The 24062-nt window shown below is 49.5% G+C and overlaps 1 protein-coding gene across 3 annotated transcripts in view; it reads left to right on the top strand.

Moving 5' to 3' along the window:
- KIRREL3 (kirre like nephrin family adhesion molecule 3) overlaps positions 1 to 24062 on the top strand; it is a 412349-nt gene that overhangs the window by 256419 nt on the left and 131868 nt on the right. For 2 of the 3 annotated variants that reach the window (XM_054293000.1, XM_054292999.1), the window contains exon 2: positions 11636 to 11713. The exons of the other annotated variant lie outside the window; for it this stretch is intronic. In XM_054293000.1, the coding sequence (XP_054148975.1) occupies positions 11636 to 11713 (78 nt within the window). The remainder of the gene's footprint in view (positions 1 to 11635; positions 11714 to 24062) is intronic. 3 annotated transcript variants of the gene reach the window in all.

Here is a 24062-nt window from a genome sequence, read left to right as displayed (position 1 = left end):
GCAGGGTGAGCAGTGCCAGGGCAGGGTGAGCTGAAGCAGCCCAGCCTGAGGGCACTGCTGTGGGTGCCTGCACGACCTGGGGGCTGCATTTGTTCCTTGGACATGGAAGGAGCAGGGTCGGGACAGGGCAGCAATCAGCCTCCCACAGCCTGAGATTTGCCCACTCACTTTCCTTTCTCCTCCTGCTGAGCGTGGCCAAAGCCTTCCCTGCCAGTGCCTTGAACCTCAATACCTCAATCAAAGAAGAAAGGGACTGTGGTGATGAGATAATCCCTTAAATCTTATGGCTTTCTCTCTGTAATTGGTGCCTTGTTCCTTGGTGGAGGGTTGGGGCCTGTTTTCATGCTGCCCCTTTCATTTAGCACCACAGCAGGGACTGCAGCAAATGCACCTCCAAGTGGGATGAACCTGGAATTACTTCTTCCTTGGCCAGTTTACTCATCTGTGATGGTTTGGTGACACCACTACAAGGTTCCCCAAGCTGTTTAGGAACCTCAGCTCCCATTCAAATTCCTGGGAAGTAATTCAAGTTTGGATATCTGAGGAGGAAATGGGGATTAACCTGTGCCCTAAGTTACACACTCACGTCACTGATCCCTTTCATCTTGGAGAGGAGACAGCACAGCAAGGACTGGTCACAGCAGGTCTCCTGCCCCTTCCCACCTCACAGGCAGGAAGGCAGCTAAAAGAGATGGCTGAGAGTTGCCAAGGAGAGGAAAAATAAAATAGAAGCTGAAGATCAGAAATATTTTTAAAATGCCTCAGATGCAGAAGAATTGCAGCCGTGCTGTGAGGTAACCAGCAAATAGAATTTAATTATACAAAACACAGGAGTAATGGAGCTTGTGAGTCTGGAGTGTGATTTCCCAGTAATAGGAGGACAGCAGGGATCCCTGCTTGGGCTGTGTGTGTGTTCACAGAGAGCAGGATGGTGCTGCAGTGCTTTCCCTGCCTCAGAGGGGAGGGATGGCCACAGCTCCTCCAGCTTGGACCGGCTGGGCTCCTCTTGGGGTGAGCAGCACAAATGGGATTCTCTGGATCAAGGGCAGCAGAATCTGGGGCACATGGGCTCAAAGGCAGTGGCTGAGGTCAGTCAGAGGAAAGCTGTGATCCCAGCATTTCTCCAAGGGCAGAAATGGTTTGTGCTTCCCGGTGCTGCTGTCCATCTTCCAGACTCGTAACAAGGATGGCTTAGGCAGAAACACATCCAAGGTGGGAGGTGTGAGGAGCCATTGTTGATCCAGAGCACGGCTGTAGATGTGACCTTTATGGTTCTGTGGGTTTATTTTTATTATTTTTCTCTCCAGCTTATCCACAATCTGTCAGAACAGTGTGGGGACTTCCAGGGTTTATTGCAAAGTGTTTCCATTGCCATGTTCTCCTCCCAGTTGAGCTTGTTTTATTGTGTTGGATATTCACCTTAGGGGATTGGTTGGTTTGTTTGTTTGGCTTTTGTTTGGTTGGCTTTTGTTTGGTTGGGTTTTGTTTGTTTGTTTGTTTGTTTGTTTTTGCAAGGTGTTCTGGGTGGGGAGTGAGGCAGGGACACTCCTGTTGTTTTGAGGAGCTCTGGACCTGCATGTAAATGTGGCTCTCTGAGTGACAAACAATGTTATTTATTCCACCATGAGATGTTCTCACCAGGCCCCAGGATAATGTGCTGTGTCTGTGGCTGATGCTGCTTGGGTTGGGGTGGGACACACAGGGGTCCTTCAGCAGGAGCAAGGAATGGTGCTGGGGCTTTCAGTGAAAGGAGAAGCCCCAGTGAAATCAGGCCCTCAGAGAAAACACTGCACTCTTAAGGAATCAAAATGTGAGGATTTTGTGTCTTTCTCCCTGTCGGTTTTGTTCGGAGCTGCTTTTAGACCATCTCAGTCTCACAATCCCTGCTGTTGAAAGCCCTCCCAGTTTGCAGGAGCACGTCCTGATCCAATCACTGGAGATGGAGCAGGAGGGCTCAACACAGCTTTAGACCAGCTCCATCCATCTCCCAAACTCCCCCCACAGCCCCCCAGCTCACACAGATCCCTTGTGCTGCAGACTCTGGGGCTTTTCCAGTCTCTCGGCCATGGCCCCATTAAAGCATTTCATTTCTCTGGAGAGCTTTTTTCAGTGGAAGGGCTGCTGCAGAAAAGTGGGATGAGTGTCATACATGGAGGGTGGGGTCACTTTTCTGCTGTCTGGAGCTGAATGTGCAGCTCTGGCGTTTGGTGAGGTGGAGGAAGGTGGGTGGAGGAAGACGTGTGCCATGGCAGCCCTTGGCAGGCAGGTCCCCAGGTCCCTGCCAGCGCAGGGCTGAGCTGCCAACAGAGCATGGGGAGAAGTGGCAGTCCAGGGCCACCCCAGCCCCTGGCTGGAGCAGGGGAATTCCTGGAGGAGGTGGAGCAGCCAGACAGGGTGAGGGACACTGCCTGTTCCCTTCTCCTGGCCATGAAGGAGCTGCATGGAGCACATGGATCTGTGTGGGCTGGTGAAAGCAGCCACTGCAGTGAGGCCAAGAGAGAAGTGCCCAACACCTGGCTGCCCTGCCCTGACCCTGACTGCCCTGCCCTGATCCTGGTTGTCCTGCCCTGTCCTTGGTTGTCCTGCTTTTGCCCTGGTTGTCCTGCCCTGTTCCTTGTTGTCCTGATATGCCCCTGGCTGCTCTGTCCCTGTTATGTCCCTGGCTGTCCTACCATGCCCCTGGCTGTCCTACCATGCCCCTGACTGTCCTGCTCTGCCCCTGGCTGTCCTGCCCTGTCCCTGGTTGTCCTGCTCTGTCCCTGGCTGTCCTGCCCTGTCCCTGGCTGTCCTGCTCTGTCCCTGGTTGTCCTGCCCTGTCCCTCGATGCCTGCCACCTCCCCAGAATCAGCAGATCCTGTCGGTTCAGATCTCTTCCTGGTGGAACAACATGGAGGGCGATGTGTGCTGGTTTCAGGGGATGACCTGGGCAAACCCTAGGAGAGACTGGGGAATGCATGGCCAGGTGCTTGCCTGTTGCTTTAATTCCCCTGGAAGGGTTGTCCCAGCCCTTCCTGAGCAGCTCACTGCACTGGAACAGAGAATTTGAAGATCTGCCAGAGCAGAAGGTACAAGGGGCTGGAGTGGAGCAGGTTCATCCCCTTGGAGTGCAGGTCAGGGCCACCAGCAGGGGAGTTGGTTTAACAGCTCAGGAACCTCCCAAGGAGGATCTGAGCTCCAGGGCTGCAGCCAGGCAGGAGCACCAGAGGGGCTGAGCCAGCCTGAGCCAGAGCAGCTCTTGAGAATTCCTCCAAAACTTGTGTGAACTGGGGGGAAATGCTGGAGCTACCCCTGCATCCTGTGAGATTGTGGAAGGCAACACCAGCCCCACAAGAGTGGAGCCTTCAGAAGTGGGGTAAGGAGGCAGCAGGTGCACCCCAAACTCCCATGGGACTGCCAGTTGAATTTGGGATCATGGGCAGCCCCACCAGCCCTCTCCAATGCCTGGTTGTGGTTTTTGCCATGATTCTCTGACTGTGTGGGGTACCTGAATTTGGGATCATGGGCAGCCCCACCAGCCCTCTCTAATGCCTGGCTGTGGTTTTTTTTTGCCATGATTCTCTGACTGTGTAGGGTACCTGACCCAGCTCTCAGCAGAGCAAACAGGACTGGGTTTGATATTCAGTAGTGAAAAAAACAGATTGCTTCTACATCACTTTTTATTTGGTTTTCTTTCAAATAAAACCCTGTGTAGAAGTTATAACTTTTATAGTAGGAAATACAGCAAAGATACTTTTTCCTGCACATGAGGTGTAGTTAAGCTGTGGGAGTTGCTGCCCCAAGGCCTTAACAAAGCATTTTGGACAATTTGACCAGTGTAGAGACATGCCTGTGCACACAAAGCTGTGAAAGCTGTTTGTGTGGGAAGGTTCAAGTACCAACACCCACCTTACTCTGGGGTGAATTGGTTTTCCTACTGCAGCTCTATCAGATTTCTTAACTTCAGGAAAAGGAAAAAATAAATAAATCCAAAGAATGACTGGATTTGAGGTTTGTGAAGATTTTTCTTCACTTGTCAGATGCTCCCCAAATTGGACATGTTTGTGAGAGGTTCAGAAAAAGTGCATCAGCCATGAAGGGCTGGGGAGGAGAGTGGGGAATACAGACAGATTCAGTTCTGAACTTTAGGGACCAAAGGCTCTGTGTTGCCACTAGAGAAAAAAGCCTCTTCAAAACACTCCAGTGCTGAGTTACAACTTGGAGGTGCCTCTTTTCCCTTCATTAGCCAGGGAACACAGGGATATCATTCTCTTTGCTCAGCAGCACAAATCCCTCTTCTTTCTTTCCCCTCCTGCCAGTTGTGTTTCCTGCTAAGAACAACTTTTAATTGTCTGGTACCAGGGCAGAGCTTGTTCCTGGGGAGAGCTGCCTCCTGGGTGTTTCTCTGCTCTTCCTCTTGAAGCTTCCAGTGCTGCTGCCTTTCAAGGCACCTGGAAAGCTGAATTCCAATATTCAAGGCATGTACCTGTCCAAAGTTGTCTGTCCCAAAAAAATGCCCTCCTGGATTATGGAGACTCTGGTTTTCCACTGGGTTGAAAGAAGCATAGCGAAAATCAGCACATCCAAGCTTTCCTGTCTTTTTCCATTATGGTTTTTAACCCAAAAGAAATGTTTGAGAGAAGTTTTAAGGATCCTCCAGACCTTCACCCTTCAAATTCCCTGTAGGGACAACAGCCCTGGCACTGGTTTGTGCTGTTGCTGTTCCCAAATGCAGGCAGGTGACTCTCCAGTAGGGTTTAAGACAAATTTAGGTCTTTCAGGTCTACCTAGAGGTTCTACACAGACCTACCGAGAGGTTCATACAGACCTACCAAAAGGTTCTTACAGACCTACCAAGAGGTTCTACACAGGGTTTCAGTTTTGGGGACTTTTCTCTCACCATGCAAAGTTGAGCTTTCCTCTCCAAGGTCCTCACCCTGTACAGCAATAGGAGAGGAGACTGGAATGATAAATTCTTCATCCAGACCTGGCTCCTGAATGGGGACAGTTTCCCACAAGCCCTGTGGATGTCCTTCTCTCTTTCCAGGTCTGTGGGCTGTGGGAGAATAGCCAGTTGTGTTTTCCATCTAGGAGCAATGAGCTGGCAAACATCTCTGCTCCATCTGTTTTCTTTCATTGATGGATTCTTTAAAGTCAGATTGTGGTCCCACAGGGACACACTCAACTAATCCTCTGCTTTTAAGATTTTATTTGTGCAATAAATGGATGACAAGGTGGTTTGCGAGTACATAATACAATAAATGGGTTTATAAATGCAACTTTTTTGCAGAGCACTGTAGAATAAAATACAATACCAGTCCAGCATTTAACACTGATCTCTGCTTCATTCATATTTCAAACAGTAATGTGCCCATTTTCTCATCTGGGAAGCCTCTTAGGTTTTTTAATACATTTTTATAAATTAACCAGGCACAGATTTAATAATAACATGAATTTGTATGGCTTTTTTCATCTCTGAAGATCTTGGATTGCTCTGCAGACTTAACAGTGTAATATAGGAATTCTGTGCCAAAGGATCTGTTTGCTCTCTGCCAAATGGCAGCAGGAGTTTGGATGGCTCAGGAATGCTCATGGATGCAAATAACATTAAGGGGGGAAGCTTGAACCCAGCACTGATGGCAGAGAACTTGGAGGAAAGATGATCTATGGCTGCCCAGGGCAGGGTCCTCTGAAAAAGAGGTTACAGGGACATTGGGGATGGTTCAGAGTAAATCAAAATGATGCAAAACAAACAAAATGCTCCTTCACCTATTTCTTCAAACTTTTGGGATGCAGCATCCCCAGACACAGTGAAGCCAAGAGCATGAAAAACCCTGGAGATCAGGATTTTCTGTCCATATTGCTTCTTTACCAAGGCACCCATGTCCTGCAGGGAACTGCATCCACAAGGACAGGAAACTCCTGAGTGGGAGGATGAGGATTCTCCATCAAAACCTCTTAGATTTGGTCAGGTAGGATCTTCTCCTTGCTGGCCAACTTAGGAACATGTCAAGCTTCTTTCCTTGGAGAATTTCATGCTCTTTGAAGAGTTCCCAGCTGAATTCTTTGCTTCTGGGATCTCCAGGTGAGATAAGGCTTTTCCAGCCCTCTGCCTTGCCCAGTTTCCACATTCTGGTGTCACTGACTGTAGGATATCTACCATGGAGGTTGCCCATTCCCCATCCCAGAAAGTAGAGTTAAACTCATGGATATAAGACGCAACCAGAAAAAATATTTACAGGTAGCAAATTGCCATTGCTGTAGAAGGAAAACATGACAAAATGGAAACGTGATATTTATGTTAATACAAAGTTTTAAAAATTTAATTTTAGAGACCAGCTGTTTCTGCTTCTCTTATAAGAGTTTAATTGGTATATAATAGCATAGTTAATTAAATACAAATCAATAGTTTAAACCAGCTAATTGATATTTAATATGTATGGGAAAATATAACTTAGTTGTAATATCATTAGCTCAATATTAAATAAGCAATGGAATTGCAATTATGCCTTTACAACGATTATAAAGTTTATCGTTCTTTAATAAACTTCCAATTAGACAGGGTGAGCTGAAAAATTATTAAACAGGTATTATTGGGCTATTAAATGTTTATTATCATTCCTGGTGGGATACAGCTACACAATAGTACATATTATGATTATGTTAATAAACCCTTATTACAGCTTTGCAGCTTTAGCCTTTAGTGCACCGGTGATCTGATATTTCGTTCCTGAGTGGTGAGGGAAGGAATTGCCTTGAAATTGAGAAAAGAAATGCCATACAATGAAAGAACTGAGGAAAAAGCAGAAGTAATCTGTAGTTTGGGCCAGCACTGAGAGATCTTTCTTCCTAAGCATCTTTCCCCTCTATTTCCCAGGGTGAGGATTCCTTTCTCCAAGACTTCAAGGTCTTGTTTCTTTTAATCAGCTTTTGTTTCATTGTCACTGGCAATTTGTGGTTTGAAGTTGCTCCTGCTTTGCCCAGTGAGTGGCTCTTCTGCCAGTTTGGGGGTGAATTAATGCAGGTACTTCTGAGAGGGTCAAAACCATGGTTCTGCTGGGTGTTTTCCAACCAGGATACCTCAGCTCCCACTTCATCACAGTGCGTAGGATGATCAACTTCAGCTGTAACTACTTTTGCCATGCTGAGAAATTCAATTATCATCACAAGGAAATGGATGGGATTGATTTGGGGGAGATGGGAACACACAAGGGTTAAAACATTCTGGTTTTGGTGTGTCTCAGCAGCCCCCCTAAAGCCAAGACATTTAAAATGCTGCATATCTGCTTAACTCTTTTAGCTTTAGGTAGCCACTAAAAGCCAAAATGGTGAGACATCCTTAGGCAGCAGAATCATCTTGAAGTATTTTACCTTTTAAAGGCACTCTCAAGTATTTAAAGGTGCCTTTAGCTATAAAGATTTTTGCATGTTCTCACAAATTTATGGTATGAATTATTATAATGCAGTGCTTTTGTACAGCTCCTTTCATCATGGGATATCAAAGAGGTTTATAAGTGTTAATTATAGCACCCCTTGGGGAGGCAGACGGGAGCCAGGCACCCACAGCAGCCTGCTGAGCCAGGCTGAAGAGAGGCAGGAACCCACATTTCACTGGGATCCAGATCAGCCTGAGCCTCCCTCCCTCTCTGAGGGACCTGGGACCTGTGGGGCAGCACAGCCACTGCCTGGGGCAGAGCCCCTGCCCACAGCCCCCTTTTTGGGAGCTTTCTGCTCGCTGCAAGGGGCAGGTGAGAGCTGGACACCTGAGTGGTGGGACTGTCCCAGGACACTGCAGCTCCTGCTGCCCCCAGCACTGCCCTGGCCTGTGCTGCTCTGGGGCCACCATCATCATCATCAGGAGCTGGAGCTGCTGGGGTGAGGCCAGAGAGGCCATGGAGATGCTCCAGGGCTGAGCCCCTCTGCTCTGGAGCCAGGCTGGGAGAGATGGAGAGGAAAATGCTCTGAGGAGAGCTCAGAGACCCTGGCAGGGCCTAAAGGGAACTCCATCCCAGAGCCCAGATGGTTTCTCACCAGGTAGTAACACGAGGCCTGACAGAGACAGGAGCTGCAAATCAAACCATTGTAGAAAGGATGCTCAGGCTCTGGGAGGAAAAAATATTGTGAGTTCCTCTGTTCTCCACTGGAGAAATGGAGGGGGATGGTGGGATGGATGATGAGGGGTGGGACATCAGAGACACATGGAGCTGCTGGGGTGAGTCCAGAGAGGCCACGGAGCTGCTCCAGGGCTGGAGCCCCTCTGCTCTGGAGGCAGGCTGGGAGAGCTGGGGGTGCTCAGTGGAGAGGAGAAGGCTCCAGGGAGAGCTCAGAGCCCCTGGCAGGGCCTGAAGGGGCTCCAGGAGAGCAGGAGAGGGACTGGGGACAAGGGATGGAGGGACAGGACACAGGGAATGGCTCCCACTGCCAGAGGGCAGGGCTGGATGGGATATTGGGAATTGGGAATTGTTCCCTGTGAGGGTGGGCAGGCCCTGGCACAGGGTGCCCAGAGCAGCTGTGGCTGCCCCTGGATCCCTGGCAGTGCCCAAGGCCAGGCTGGGCAGGGCTGGGAGCAGCCTGGGACAGTGGGAGGTGTCCCTGCCCATGTCCTTAAGGCCCATTCCCACCCAAACCACTCCATGATTTTGGTGATGTTTGTGCTCATGGTGTGTGCAGGGGTGGCAGGCCCCCTCACCCAGGTCTGTGTCCAGGAAAACCCATCCAGCATCCACTCACAGGCCCCTGTGCACGTCTGAGCAAGCAGAGCTGGCTTGCTCAGCTGTACTGTGGGCTCTGCTGCCTTGTCTGACACTAATCTAATTGTGTTGTTTTAATTACTTTGATACCTTGGTGCTCGTTGGAGGCTCAATAGCAATCGATGTGGTTTTGTTTTCCTATCAATAAAGACATGAAGGCTCTCACCTGCTGTGCTGGCTCTGTGCTGTGGGCTCTGGGGCCTCAGGCAGGCTCTGCCAGGCACACAGAGTGTGCGTCCTCACAGGATCCTCATGAAACCTCCCCCAAGGGCAGCAAGATCTTATCGACTCTCCTTATCAGCCAGGGCTGAGGGAGGCAGCTGAGCTGGCTGTCCCTGCAGTCAGAGGCCCCCAACACCTGCAGGCCAATACCTTTCTGGGTGTGTTTGTGGTGGAGCACGTTATCTCTGTCCTGGAGAGCAGGAGAACTGGCTTCCACCATCAGACCTGGACAATGGCTGCTCATTACTCCTTTCTGCTAATTCCAGAAACCACTGAGAGTTCTGGTGGTTGAGTCATCTGCCCTGATCTTTAGACATCTTCACCTGAGTTAGTCACCAGCTTTTATGGCTAATGAGGGAGTTACAAGCACCCTCAAAGACCCTGTGAAAAGTGGAGCCACATTCTGGAGATGCCTGTTTCTCTCTGGGGCATTCCCTCCAGTACAAGGAGAATTAAATTTCAGCTTACTCTGATTATTTCAAGAGACTTGCCTTTGTCTGAGCATCAGCCTCAGTGGATTGACATGTGTGATTTGTTTTGGTTAGATGCTTATTCCTGCCTGTTGGGAGCCTTAGGACCAGAAGCCTCCTGCAAGGTGGAGCCCTGTATAATGCTAGAGAAAGTGCTTTAACTGGGCTTCTGTGTGGCATCAAAAGAAGTCTGGTTTTTCCTAGGTTTAGGCTCAAATTCTGCCTCATACTGTGCACAAGAGGAGGATGTAACCACTCTGCTGGGATGCCATGGCAGCGAGCACTGCTAGGGAGGGATTCTCTATGTCTGGGTCTGTCATCATGATATTTTCTGAAAAATCCCTTTGCCAGGATTTTTCTCCTGAGAAGCTGAGAAGCCTCAGAGGAAAAGAAAAGCAATAATTATCTGCTGCTGTGGAATGCAACAGGTGCATCTTTAATTGGTCCATGTTGGCTGTTTCTAATTAATGGCCAATCACAGTCGGCTGACTCAGACTCTCTGAGAGTCAGGACATTTGTTATCATTCCTTTCTATTCTTAGCTAGCCTTCTGATGAAATCCTTTCTTCTATTCTTCTAGTACAGTTTTAATATATCATTTTCTTCTAAAATAATATATATTATAAAATAATAAATCAGCCTTCTGAAACATGGGGTCAACATTCTCATCTCTTCCCTCGTCCTGAGACCCCTGCGAACACCACCACATTTGTCTGTGGATCTTTCCTCATCTCATCACATCACATCACACTTCCCTCTTCCTCTGGACACGATCCAGATCTGCGATTCAGCCCCAAATTTGCCTCGTGGCACTGAAAGCCGAGCTTGCCAGGCAGGTCCTGCTCTGCTCTCCAGGCTCCAGTCCCATCGCCTTGATATTTTCTGAAAAATCCCTTTGCCAGGATTTTTCTCCTGAGAAGCTGAGAAGCCTCAGAGGAAAAGAAAAACAATAATTATCTGCTGCTGTGGAATGCAACAGGTGCATCTGTGATTGGTCCATGGTGGTTTGTTTCTAATTAATGGCCAATCACAGTCAGTTGGCTCCGACTCTCTGAGAGTCACGAGCTTTTGTTATCATTCCTTTCTATTTCTTTGCTAGCCTTCTGATGAAATCCTTTCTTCTATTCTTTTAGTATAGTTTGAATATATAGTTTTCTTTTAATATAATATATATCATAAAATAATAAATCAGCCTTCTGAAACACGGAGTCAAGAGTCATCTCTTCCCTCGTCCTGGGACCCCTGGGAACACCACCACATGGGTCTGGGGATCTTGCCTCATCTCATCACATCACGCTTCCCTCTTCCTCTGGACACGATCCAGATCGATTCAGCCCCAAATTTGCCTCGTGGCACTGACAGCCGAGCTTGCCAGGCAGGTCCTGCTCTGCTCTCCAGCCTCCAGTCCCGCTGCCTTCCCCTCCTGCGAGTGAGCGAGCGAGCGGCACAACTCCACAGAGGGGGCTCTGCACAGTCCACAGCCACATTAAGTAAACATCAAAGGGGCTTTGATCAGCGGGACTCTGCAGAGCACAGAAGCCCCTGAGGAGCTCTGCAGGTCCGCAGGCAGCGTTGGGGACATGGTACCTTAATTTTCTGCACTGTGACACAGGAGGATTTGTTTGAAGAACGAGAGCTCTCTGCCTCTCTGAGATGCGCACGGGGAGAGGGCCTGTGCTCACAGCCTACTTCTGGAAAAACCCACGCTCAGATCTCTCTGTTTGTTACCAAGAGTCAAAAAGCCCCATTAACAAATCAAGGCATCAAAGGCCTGTGCCTCCTCAGACTCTGGCTCTCTCCTGCTCACAGGGTCACTTGCTTGCTTCTAAAGAGCAAGATTCCTCAGGCCAGAATTCTCTTCCCTACTGAGGCCCATTTCCCATTTCACTTTGCTGCCCACTAAGGGAGAAAGGGATGAAAGAGTCCTGTTGCTGCAACATGCTGCTGTGGAAGAAGATGCAGCTCATTGCCTCACTTGGAATAGAGGAGAGCTTAAGGACAGGCAAGGGAGGGGATCCTGACCCTCCTGTCTTTAGACACAGTCTTGGGGCCCAGCCAAGCTCAGCTCTGTGAGGCTGACCAAAGACTTCAGTTAGGTGCCCACCTTCCTGGCACTTCTCCTGAAGGGTGTCTCCAGTAGGATTTGCTCCCTGAAGCAGTCCCAGGTGCCTGCTCCTGTCCCCAGCCCAGTCTAACCCCACGCTCTCTTCTCTTGCAGAACTGGGGCTCCCAGGAAGAGGATGCTGCCTAGTACTGGGGTTCATGTACAAGGAGAAGTACCGCAGGATGACTGAAGGTGAGCAGTTCCCTCACCTTCTCTTCTTCTTCTTCCTCTTTAGCAATCTCATTGTGAGGGGCTTCACCTCTGAGTGTGTGCTGGGTTCTTGTTCCCACCCAGGAGAAAATCCTGCTTCCCCTTTGGTCTCTGGAACATCTTAGAGGGTGTATGGGGAGCCCCTGTGTGAAGCTGCAAGAGAAGAGCAGGAGCTTTGTAGTTCCATCCATCCAAAACCCACTGTCTTTTCCTACAGAAAGGATTTGTCCCACAGGAAGCTCTTGCAGCAATTGCTGCATCTACCCTTCTTGTTCTAGTTGGGTGGCAGTGGTCCCCATACCACCTCCAGAATCCCAGATTCCAGTGCCTCTGAACCTCTCAGAGTCACCATTACATTGCTCTTCAAACTTCTGCTAAAATCTCCCTATTTTATATTCCAGTCATTCCCCAAGTACTTTATGAGCATTGATTAATCCATAGAAATATAATAAATAATTATGAAGCATAATAACTAAACAAAAACTATTTATGTTCAGAAGAACTGCCATCCTTGCTTCTGGTAGCTTCTTTTCCTGGAGCCAGCCCTGGTGCAGCCCCCTCTGATTAATGTTGAATGAGAGAAGGAAGCCCAGAGCCCCATGAGATGGGAAGGTCTCCAGGATGTGTCACAGAGTTTGGCTTCTGTGAGGTCACTCTGGGAACTGGAAACTTGACTCAAGCATGGATTTAACCCTTTTAAAGGATTCTGATTGGAAATAATTCAGACAAAGGGTGTGATCTCTTGCCCTTCTGGGCTTCCTTTTCTGGAAACATCCAAGGTCAGGCTGGATGGGGCTCTGAGTGACCTTGTCTAGAGGAAGGTGTCCCTGCTCACTGCTTGTGTTGGGTGACCCTGAAGGTCCCTTCTAACCCAAACTGTTACATGATTCTTTTTCCCTGCATGGGATGGAGTTTATCCAGCAGTTAGCCATGGGGGTGTCTGCTCCTGCAGGAAGCCTTTTTCCATGAGAGTAAAAGGTGAGGTTTTTTCCACGAAGTAAAACTCTCATAGAGGCAAGTTTATGGTTCAAATACCAGTTAGAAGATCAAAGGTTCCTTCACGTTCCCAGGAGCCGTGATACTGAGCTGATAACATGGGGAAAGTACTTCACAAGGCTTCACCTCATGCTTGTTAATTACCACACGCTCTTTAAACATTGATTAGAGGATGTTTTTAATGGGAAGGGGTTGCCTTATGGGACACGAGTATTGTGAGAAGGTGTAGCCTCCCTCTTGGTACCTTTCTGTCCCTCCAGCCTCTTGCACAAGCTGTCTGTGGTTGTGCCCAGACCCTGGGGATGCTCACAGGGTGTTGGAGAGCTGGCAGGACCCTGGGCATGCTGCCAGTCCTTTGGGATTGCTCTGTCCCCTGATGGATTCAGAGCCTGCGTCAGCCAAAGTGAGCCCCCTTTTCAGGCTGAGCATGGCTTTGTGTGGAGAGAACAAAGAAACATGAAAGGCCAAAAGTAAAGCTTTTGTGAGGGAAAGGGAACAAAGTGTTCCTGCCTGACATGCAGCCAGTTTCTGGCCCCTGCAGGCTGCAGGGCCATTATGTTTAAAGGCACAATCTGCCAAAAAACAAAAGTCAGGGGGATTTCCATGGCTACAAAGACCACCTAGGACTTGTGTTTTCATTAGAAGCAGTTACAGATGACAATTGCAGACATCCAGCTTCCCAGGGTTTTGGTGGATTGCAGTACAGATCCATACTGTATGGTGTGTGAGCTGGGGTGGGGTCAGTGTCTGGTCATCTACAGGAATTTCCTGCCCAAGGTGCCAGAGCCAGACTCTTTGGGACAGCTCTCTTGCCAGGGTGAGGATAGAGAGCAGCTCTCCCTTTGTATTTGTGCCAAGTGAGAGCTTTTTCTCCCTTTAAAGAGAGGCTGAAGAGCAGCTCTATTAATAATTACAAGGGAGCTGAGGGAACTGAAAGCACAGGAAGGCAGTGGGGCAGTGGGATAATATGAGGTGTGGGCTCTCCATCCCAGAGGAAATTGCAGGGATCATTAGAAGCTTCCTGTCATTTACTGGAGACATCTACAATGGCTTGGAGGGAGATGAGCACAAGAGGAGTTGGAACCCTTGACAGTGTGGAAGAATCATTTTCTGAGGGGAAATAATTTCTTAGGTTGGATTTCAGGAAGAAGTTCTTCCCCCAGAGGGTGCTGGCACTGCCCAGGCTGCCCAGGGAATGGGCACAGCCCCGAGGCTGCCAGAGCTCCAGGAGGGTTTGGGCCGCAGTGCCAGGGATGGACAGGGTGGGGTTGTTGGGGGTCTGGGCAGGGCCAGGAGTGGGACTGGATGGTCCTGGTGGGTCCCTCCAGCTCAGGATATTCTGTGATTCTGTGAACGTGGTGGTTTTGGCTGTCCTCACAGAGAAGATCCAGTCTGGATGCTCACAGATCAGTTGGGCAGCCTCTCCCAGTGGGATGAAATAGATCTGTTATAGAGGTGCCCAGCAAGGGCCTTTGGTGGCATTGTGCTCTTTGCTGAGCAGCTGGCAAGGGATGATGTCCATTAGCACAGCTGGCTGCAGAGGGGGCTCTTCCAGCTGAGCTGGCCCCAGGATGAGGAGCCAAGATCAGTGTCCATGGATGTCGTCATTATAGTGCAAAAGTTCCAGTCCTTTTCCCCAAATCCTGAACCGTGTCAGGGTCACCATTTGTTGTTATTATATTACAAGAGTTCTATTGTCATTACACTGCAAGGGTTCCATATTGCCAGAGTTTTGTACCTCCTTGATGTTTCTTTCAGACAGCTCCTCTAGGCACTGACTCTTCCTTGTCCTCACAGTAGCCAACTGACTCCAGCTCCCCTCAACCAACCAATCCACTCTTTTATAACACTCTTCTTATTGGCTACAGCTGCAGCCTGTTAATATCAGGCCTGCTCCTAATCTTTAATAATTAACCCAGCTGCAACTCTTTAGGGGGTAAGATTACTTTCTATACTACCTGTATTTACTTATATTCTATCCCCCTACACATGGATGTGCCTCTCCCCATGTCAGCTCCATCAGCTCATCTCAGTCTCTGTGCAGTGATCAGACAGGCCCAGGTGCAATGCTGGAGCCTCTCCCAGCTGTCAGGCCCCACATGATGGGCACAGCAAACGCAGTTTGGGCACTGTCCTTGCCCTGCTGTGCTGTGTCAGGTGCGACCACTTCTCGCTTTGTAAAGCTCTCAGCAGGAAAAGTCTGGATTTGGGGGTGGAATTTGGCTGGGGAGCAGCAAGGCGCAGCTCCAGCGTGGCTGCTCTGTGCTCATGTGATTGATGATGGGCTCGTCTCGTGCTGGGCCCACGCTCTGGTGTGCACTGGGAGCTGTGGGGTAGAATGGAGCCGGTGACAGTTGCAGACAGAGGGAGAGGGAGAGGGAGAGCTGTCTGCAATGACGGCCGCGCAATAAAGACGCTCTGGAGTTAATCCTCCACCATCTGTCTTCATTCTGCTAATAACCCACTCAATCAGCTGCTGCCAACTGTTTGTTAACATTCAGAAACAGATACATAATCAGGAGGAGCGTGCTGTTAGCTCAGGAGGGGCTGGATTGCTCCTTGGGAGCAGCTCTCCCATGGCCACGAGGATGGAGTAGTGAGAACCACAGTGGGTGGCCTGGATGTCCCAAAACACCTGCAGGCAAGGGAGGTGCTGCTGGGGCTGGAGGTGATGCTGTGAGCTGACTTACCCTGCTTCTCCCAGGGCTTGTGCCACCCTGATTTAAGGTGATTTTGGGGTAGGAAGATGTTTTTTGGGATGTGGGTCACCTTCATCCCTCAAGAAAAAGGATTTTGAGCTCCTCTGAAAATTTGGGCTTGTTCTTCTATTCCCACTTCTCCTTTCTCATGCAGTTCTCTCCCCAGGGGCAGGCAGGGGTGCGCTGGAATGTCCCTCTCTGCTCACCCATCATGCTTGGTCCCTCCCTGTCCATACCTGCAGGTCCCAAGCCAGATTTGCTCCGCTCTCCCCTGCAGTGGTCCAAGGCAGCAATTCAGATGCTAGCTCCTGCAATTTTACTTCTTGTCTCCTGCCTTTGACTACTTGCCAGATCCAACTCGAGTCATTAGCAAGCGTCACTGCAGCAATTATGGCACTTTTTGGCTGCCATTCATAAAGCTACTAACGGGAACGATTAAACACTGAGAGGTGTCAGCCTTCACCTCCACCACCTGTTCCCACCAGCCACCAGCTGCTGGAAGGTCCTACAACAACGTTCCCCCACGCAGGGCAGCAGGGCAGGGCAGCTCCCTGCCCTCCTCTGACCTCCCCTTCCAGACACTCTCCTGGCTCTCATGTCCTCACAGGTGGCATCTCCATGGCATGGACACAGCTCCTGGAGTATGAGGGGTGGGCTCCATCCCCGTGCCCAGCACGGAGCAGGGAAAGGGACAGAAGGATTTGGTACAAGCTCTTCCTCCTGGAGCAGTGAGTGTTTAATGATCTGTGCTGAGGGAAGGACAAACCCTGCTCTTCAGAGGGATGCAAACCCTGCCTGCTGTGCCAGGAGGAGGCTGTGCCGCAGTTATCTCCGGCAGCAGCCGCTCTCCGCTGGTGGATTGTGCATTCAAGGTGTCTCCATTCACCACACAAAGCACAGCGGAGCCAGCAGCCTGTGCTGCAGAGCTGCAGCTCCACACAGCAACGAGAGCTCTGCCTTCTGTGCCAGAGGGACAGCTTGGCAGGTCACCTCTGCTGGTCAGGGCTGCAGAAATCAGCTCAGGAAGGCCTGCCCAGATCCTGGGGGCACGAATTCTCTTTAAAAGCCACCTGGGGCTGTTGAGCAGCATAAAACAATCTTCAGTTTTGGGAGGGTAAGGAGTGAGGCTTTGAAAGTTTTGCAGTCTGAGCTGCAATCACCTTGACTCTTCTGTTCTGAAGGTCTGGGATCTTATTAGAAGGGACTCATGGAAAGCTCTGTTCTTTTGTTCATAGAATCAAAAATGTTAAGGGTTGGAATCATCTGGTCCCAACTTTCCCTTGCCATGTTCAGGGAGACTTCTAACTAGACCTGGGTGCTCAAGGACTTGTCTAACCTGGCCTTGGACACTTCTGGGGATGGGGCATCCAGACCTCCCTGGACAACCTGTGCCAATATCTCTCTACCCTCACAGTGAAGGATTTCTTCCTGATATCTGATCTAAATTTCCATATGTACCCATTCCACCTTGTCCTGTCACTACAGTTCCTGGCTGAGCCCCTCTCCAGCTTCCCTGTGGCTCCTTCAGATACTGGCAGGTGCTGTAAGGTCTCCACACAACCCAGTCTTCTCCAGGAAGGTGCTTCCATCCTCTTGTCAAGTCCATGGCCTCCTCTGGTCTTGCTCCAACAGCAAGTTCTTGGGGAAAGGGGGAAAGATGGAATTCATCCACATACCTCAGACATGGGACAGGGGTGAGTTGGCCCAGAGAGAACAGGGACAGTGGGGGCCTAAAAGCAAGGAGAGCCACCAGCCTGCTCTATTTGGGGTGATTCCTGCATCCATGCAGCCCTCACAGACTGCAGCTTCTAGGATCACAGAACCATGGAGTCATACAGTGCTTTGGGATGGAAGGAACCTTGAGGATCACCCAATTCCAGCCTCTGGACGGCTGATTCTGACCAGCCCCTGCCTGCCTGTGGAGCTGGGCAGCTCCTTGTGCTCCTGCTCATGTTCCCAGCTCTGGCTTGACATCATGACCTGTGAGCAGCTCTGCATGGGGGGTTTGTCCTGAGCTTCAGGCTGTCTCCGGTCTCCAGCAAGGTTTTGGTGCTGCCAGAAATGGAGAAAGAATTGTGTGTGCATATGAAAGCTGGGTTTATGGCTTGTAATTATCTCATACCCATCCTTAGAATAATTATAGCTCCTCCATTATTAATAACTGGAATTCCAATCCTTGTCATAGATCACAAAATGGAGAGGAAGCTCAGCCCAGGGTTTGCATAATGTACCTTGGCCTAAATTGAATAATTGGTAAAATGGTGAAAATTGTTCATTTTTCCCCCATTCCTTGGTGCTGGAATTAGTGAGATATTAGTGCAATTAGCCAGTGCTTCCATTTGAGGCTGCAATCATTTGGTTTGTAATTTAGAATAAATGTAAAAGCCCACTTATGCTTCCAAAAGGATTATTTGTCCTGTTTAAAAGTATCTAATGGGGTGGCTGTCATCTAAGCAAGATACATTTGACCTATTTCAATTTGTTTCCCTTTTAATCTGCTATCTGTTTTCCTGGATCTTTTTTAATAAAAACATAAAGAAGAAGCAGGCAAGAGAGACCAAAGAGGGAGAGAATAGAGGTGTTATAGATCTGGAGTTTATCATAAGCCAAAGTAACTTGAAATCAGGGCTGTTAAACTGCAGAAAGCAATAAAAAGAAAACACTATTTGGAATCGTTTAAAGGGCCGAGTGCCTTGTCAATGAAAGGTTGCTCTATTTGACTGCTTCTTAATAGCTTCTCTGAGGCAATCTGCAGCTCCTGCAGGAGCGAGGGCTGCAGCTCCTTCTGCAGCTCCCTCTGCAGCAGGGCAGAGCTGGGGTCCCTGGGGAGCTGGGCAGCAGCTGAGGTGGGGAAACACAACACCAAGGAGGACAAAGAGGGAAGGAGATGGATCTAAACACTAAAGTGGGTTAAAGCTTTAAAGCATGTCACAAATATTGAAATCCTGGATAATGAGGTGGGCACAGAGCGTGGATGCATTGCTGCTTGTAGGGCTGTGGGCAGATGTGTGCCCAGTTCAGCCACAGAATCACAGAGTCATGGAATGGTTCATCTTGTAAGAGACCTAATGCTCATCTTATTCCACCCCTCCCATGGCAGGGACATCTTTCCCTGTCCCAGGCTGCTCCAAGCCCCATCCAGCCTGGCCTTGGGGCTGCCAGGGATCCAGGGGCAGCCCCAGCTGCTCTGGGCACCCTATGCCAGGGCCTCACCATCCTCACAGGGAAGAATTCCTCCCCAATATCCCATCTATCCCATCTTTCCTCTGGCAGTGGCAGCCATTCCCTGTGTCCCGTCCCTCCATCCCTTGTCCCCAGTCCCTCTGCAGCTCTCCTGGAGCCCCTTCAGGCCCTGCCAGGGGCTCTGAGCTCTCCCTGGAGCCTTCTCCCCTCCGGGTGAGCACCCCCAGCTCTCCCAGCCTGGCTCCAGAGCAGAGGGGCTCCAGCCCTGGAGCATCTCCGTGGCCTCACTCGACTCACCCCAGCAACTCCACATCCCTCTGATATCCCACCCCTCATCATCCATGCCACCACACCCTTCCATTTCTCCAATGGAGAACAGAGAGACTCACAATATTTTTTTCTCCCATTCTTTCTACAACAGTCTGATTTGCAGCTCCTGTCTCTGTCAGGCCCCATGTTACTGCCTGCACAGAAACCAGCTGGGCTCTGGGATGGAGTCCCTGCTCTTTTGGGGGAAAATGGCATGTTCAGAGAAGCTGGTTGTGCCTCTGCTGCAAATGTCTCTCTGCTTGACCGCCTCTTCTGTTCCTGCCATAGTTCAAACTGGTTCAGTGAACCCTTCCTGCCAGGAAAACCTCTGATTAGAGCGTGGCACTGAGGCACAGTGGCATATTTGTGCCACCCATTAACAGCCCAGCAAGGCAGATGCTGCCTCAGAATTACTTGGATTTATGGGAACACTTAATCTGGATCTTGCAAGTGACTTTTACATCTGCAGCAGCACAGGCTGAGCATGAATCTTCCTGAGCCTCAAGGATAAATAGGAGCTAGTCCTGTTATCCCTGTAAAACGTGACCTTTCTCCTCTACCAGATGCCAACAACCTCAGTGCTGCTGTAGAAGGTCAAACTGCTCTTGGTTCTCTGGCCTGACAGTGGGAAGGGTCTGTCCTTTGGGAGCAGACCTGTGACCTGTCACTTGGTTTAGTTCAAACAGTGTTGGCTCTGCTCAGCCAATACAGCAAAGCCCAGAAACAGCTCCAACCACACCCCAGCATCTTCCCACAGCTTTGCCCTCTGCGCTTTGCATAGTCTGCCCCCTGGAAATGGGATTTCTGCCAGGCTTTGCTGCAAGCTGCAGGAACCCTGGCACAAAGGGGTGCAGCAGTGGTGGCTCCGTTATCAGCTGATCAATCACTGTCATATTTTCTGACAAATCCCTTTGCCAGGATTTCTTCTCCTGGGAAGATGAGAAGCCTCAGCTTCTCCTGTGTTTGCTGCTGTGGAATGTGGTCTGGAGATTGTTTATCCAAACGTGTGAATTGTTTTTTTCTTAATGGCCAATCACAGCCAGCTGTGTGGGACTGTCTGAGTCAGTCACCGGGTTGTATTATTCATTCTTGTGAAGGCTTCTGATGTATCCTTTCTCTTTCTATAGTATAGGTTTAGTATAGCAGAATAGAATAGAATAGAATAGAATAGAATAGAATAGAACAGAATAGAATAATAAATCAGCCTTCTGAGAACATGGAGTCAGATTCTCATCTCTTCCCTCGTCCTGGGGACCTCACAAACACCACACTGATCTCCAGGGATGGAGGCTCTGTTATCAGCTGATCTCCAGGGATGGTGGCTCTGTTATCAGCTGATCTCCAAGCACGAGATGCAGTGGGAGCTTTGCATTCCTCACACTGCTGTCACTCCCAGTGAAGGTGCCACCCACTCTGTGATGGGGGTGCTCCCTCACCCAGCATTGTCACTCAGCAATTGATGCATTGATTAGGGCCGGCAGCTCCGGGTGAGCTGCACTGAGCCTTTTGTTCTTTATCTGACAAAGGCGTTGGGGAGGAAGAGGAGAGTGGATAGAGCTGTTCGTAAGGAGTTGTTAAGGATGCGTTGTTATCTCAGAGGTCTCATTGATATTTCCGTGATGTTTTGTGTGTCTGGGCGATGAACAAGGCAGGGATGTAAGTGAAACCTGAGGAAAATCAGTGTCTGCTGTCAGGGGGAAACTGCGCCTGGGTTGGGTGAGCTGGAAAGCTGGGTAAGGCAGGACCTCTGTGGCCATGAGCTGAGTCCTGGCTGGTGCAGCACAAGGATGCTGCCAAGGGAATGCATTCCTGTGTTACCTGCTGTTTGTTCTCCCCAGCTCCCTGCTGCTCTCTGCTCCTCTGGAGAGGGGGAGCAGAGCTCCATCCCCGATGTTCCAGTCATACAGCAGCTGTGGAGCGGCTGAACAACTCTGCTGGTCATAAATCTGATCAAAGCTCGGGAGCTTTACGGTAACAGTGTTGTTGTAGCAGTTAATGGTTGAAGGGTATCATTTTATCTATTGATTTGAGCAGCAGTCCCCTGTGGAAAGCTATTGCTGCATGGTCTTAAATAAATGAATACGATCCTTCCTCACTCCCTGAGTAGCAGCATCAGACATTTCAGGAGCTGCTTCTGTTGCAGTTCAGCCTGCAGGTGTGTACAACAGAACCTGGATCCTGTGGGGTCTGTGCACTGCTCCCTTGCAGGGAGTGCCTTTGGGGAGCCCACTAAAGACATTTCAGGAGTCTTAGGCTGGAGAGGCTCTTCACGAGAGCAGGTAGTGGTGGGACAAGAGGAAATGGCCTAAAGCTGAAGGAGGACAGGGTGAGATGGGATATTGGAAGGTAATTCTTTCCTGTGAGGGTGCTGAGGCCCTGGCACAGGCTGCCCAGAGCAGCTGTGGCTGCCCCATCCCTGGAAGTATTCCAGGCCAGGTTGGACAGGACTTGGAGCAGCCTGGGATAATGGAAGGTGTCCCTGCCCCATGGCAGGGGGTGGAACAGGATGGGCTTTAACAAAACCATTCTGGGTTTCCACTGTTTATACACATGGATCAATATCTAGGGTGGCATATAGATTATTTCGGCCCCTTGAATTCCATTGCCCTTGCCATGCCCCTTTAGTACCTTTCTGGCACTGAAATGGGTTGTGCACCTGAGGAATATGGCAAGTTGTTGGTAAAAGCTTGTCCTGTGAACGGCACCCGGAAGCTGGCAGAGATAAGGTTGTGGACCTCACCTTGCCACAGCTGCCTGGCCATCTTTTGGTGCTGTGGGCTTTGGGCCAGTTTATTTTTAATCAGGAGATGGGGGGACATGAATGACAGGAGGTCCAAGGCTTCCGTCTGGAGATGGCAGCTCTGGCTTTCCTACCTTCATGATGCTCCAGGCTGAGTTTCCCTTGGAGCTGTATCTGGCAGTTTTCCCCTCTCTGCAGAGCTGCTGCTGCAGCCTGGGGTCTGTCATTGAGCTTTCCTCCCTCATGGGGACCCTGCCAGGGAAGCTGCTGGCAGCAGTGTGATCAGTGACCCCAGTCATGCAGCTGACACACAGCCATGGAACTGTTTAGATTGGAAAAGATCTCAAAGATCTGAGTCCAGCCAATAACCCAGCCCTGCCAGGACACCACTAAAGGATGTGGTGACCACCAGAGCAGAGCCTGGATGGGCAGAGCTGGCTCTGACATTGAGTCAGGTGCTGATGATTCTGTAAATTGTCACAGACATCTTTTATGAAAAATCCTTTCCTTAGGATTTTTTCTTCCTGAGAAGCTGGGAGGCCTCAGGAACAAAATGTAAACAATGGTTATCTGCTGCTGTGGAATGCAACAGGTGCATCTGTGATTGCTCTCATGTTGGATGTTTCTAATTAATGGCCAATCACAGTCAGCTGGCTCGGACAGAGAGTCCGAGCCACGAGCCTTTGTTATCATTCCTTCCTGTTCTATTCTTAGCTAGCCTTCTGATGAAATCCTTTCTTCTATTCTTTTAGTATACTTTTAATATAATATATAGCATAAAATAATAAATCAAGCCTTCTGAAACATGGAGTCAGATCCTCATCTCTTCCCTCATCCTCAGACCCCTGTGAACACAATCACAGTAAATCCCCCTGACATGGACACGATAGCCTGGCTGTGTGGAAGTCTCCAGCTCTCAAGCCATTGCTTTCAAGAAAACAATCCAGATTTTGGTCAGAAAGGGGATAATATTGTGATAGCACATCTCTACCCAAGGCTGGAGAAAGGGAGAGCATCATTTCTGCTATTTTACAGGCACTTGTGTGGCACAGACATGGCTGCAAGGAGACAGCAGGATTGTTCCTGCCTGCTCTGGGTCCCCAGCCTCCCTCTCCTGAAGGCAGCCACGTGCTGTTTGCAGGCAAAGATGGTTTGCTGATGCCTAGACTGGAGCAATGAAGCAGTACCAAGCTCCTGTCACTTAGAATATCAATTAAAACCACTGCAGCCTTGTAAGTCCCACCCTGAGACACCCTCAGATCGACAAACAGCCAGGCCTGCCATTGAAATGGCTCTTGAACCAGCACAAGGAAATCTGCTGTGCAATTGTGAGCAGAAACTGGAGTGCTGGAGCACTTCCAGCCCAGCAGGCTGTGGGTGGGAGCTGAGACTGGTGTGAAGATGAAGCCCTCTGGTGTTCTGGGCACTGGGGAGCTGGTGGCTTTGCTGTGCTTGGAAAAGGCTTAAATAACTCATTCTGAAGCTCCTTCCCCAGGGTTTCCCTGTGTGCCACATAACACCATCCCTGCAGTCCCAACCCACAGCATGAAGCTCCTCTCTTACAGGAGCAGTGTGAGGCAGCTCTGTTTCACTGCTGTAATGGCAAAATGGGATGAAATTGTGTGTTTCAGGCCAGCACAGTGATCCTGCTTCCATTCCTCAGTGGAGTGGAACTGTGTTGGATTTGACTGAAAGGCACTGCCAAGCACCCAGCAATGCATGCAGCTGTGTTTGAGCTGACTTGGTTTAAACCCTTCTAAAAATTCTTAGCATAAGGAAACAGGGAAATCTGGTTGTGAAGTATCCAGCTGAATGCTGCAAGTCCTGCTTTTCTTGTTTGTGCCAAATTATTTATCCCAAATTATTTATTCTTGTTTGCCCCAAATTATTATTATGTATCTGACCAAACCCTCCCACCTGTGTTCACTCAGTGTGATTGAGGCCTTCAGGTTGAGGCTGATGAAGGTGGAAGGAGTGGGAATGGTCAACAACCTGCAGGATAGGCAGGGATTGTGTGTGAGGGGAATCCCCCAGGCCAGGCAGCCAATGCAAGGATTATTTAGAACCTTCAGAGGGCAAAGAACATCAGCCACAAACCTTCCCAGTTCCCTCCAGTGCAGCACCAGTCTCAGATTCAGTATTTCCCTGCCCTTTTATACCCTTTATTTGCTCCCATGGGTATTTACTCCTCTATAAATGTATTAATGGAGCTAATCTTAAAGCATATCCAGAGATATAACTTGAGATGGGGTTTTTTTCCCCCTTTAACAAAGATGAAGCTTTTATATAGACGGGAAAAGAGAAGGGAAGTGAAATGTTCAGTGACTAATGATCCTCATCAATATTCATGAGAGTCAGTAGCATTCCGAGATTTAAAATAAAGGGAGAAAGAGAGAAAGGCATT

Source organism: Melozone crissalis, unplaced genomic scaffold (genome assembly GCF_028551555.1).
Source record: "Melozone crissalis strain CALT ecotype California unplaced genomic scaffold, PUWL_Pcris_2 ptg000120l_1, whole genome shotgun sequence".
Lineage (NCBI taxonomy): Eukaryota > Metazoa > Chordata > Aves > Passeriformes > Passerellidae > Melozone > Melozone crissalis.
Note: the sequence above shows the minus strand (reverse complement) of the source record. Positions and strands in the feature narration are given on the sequence as shown.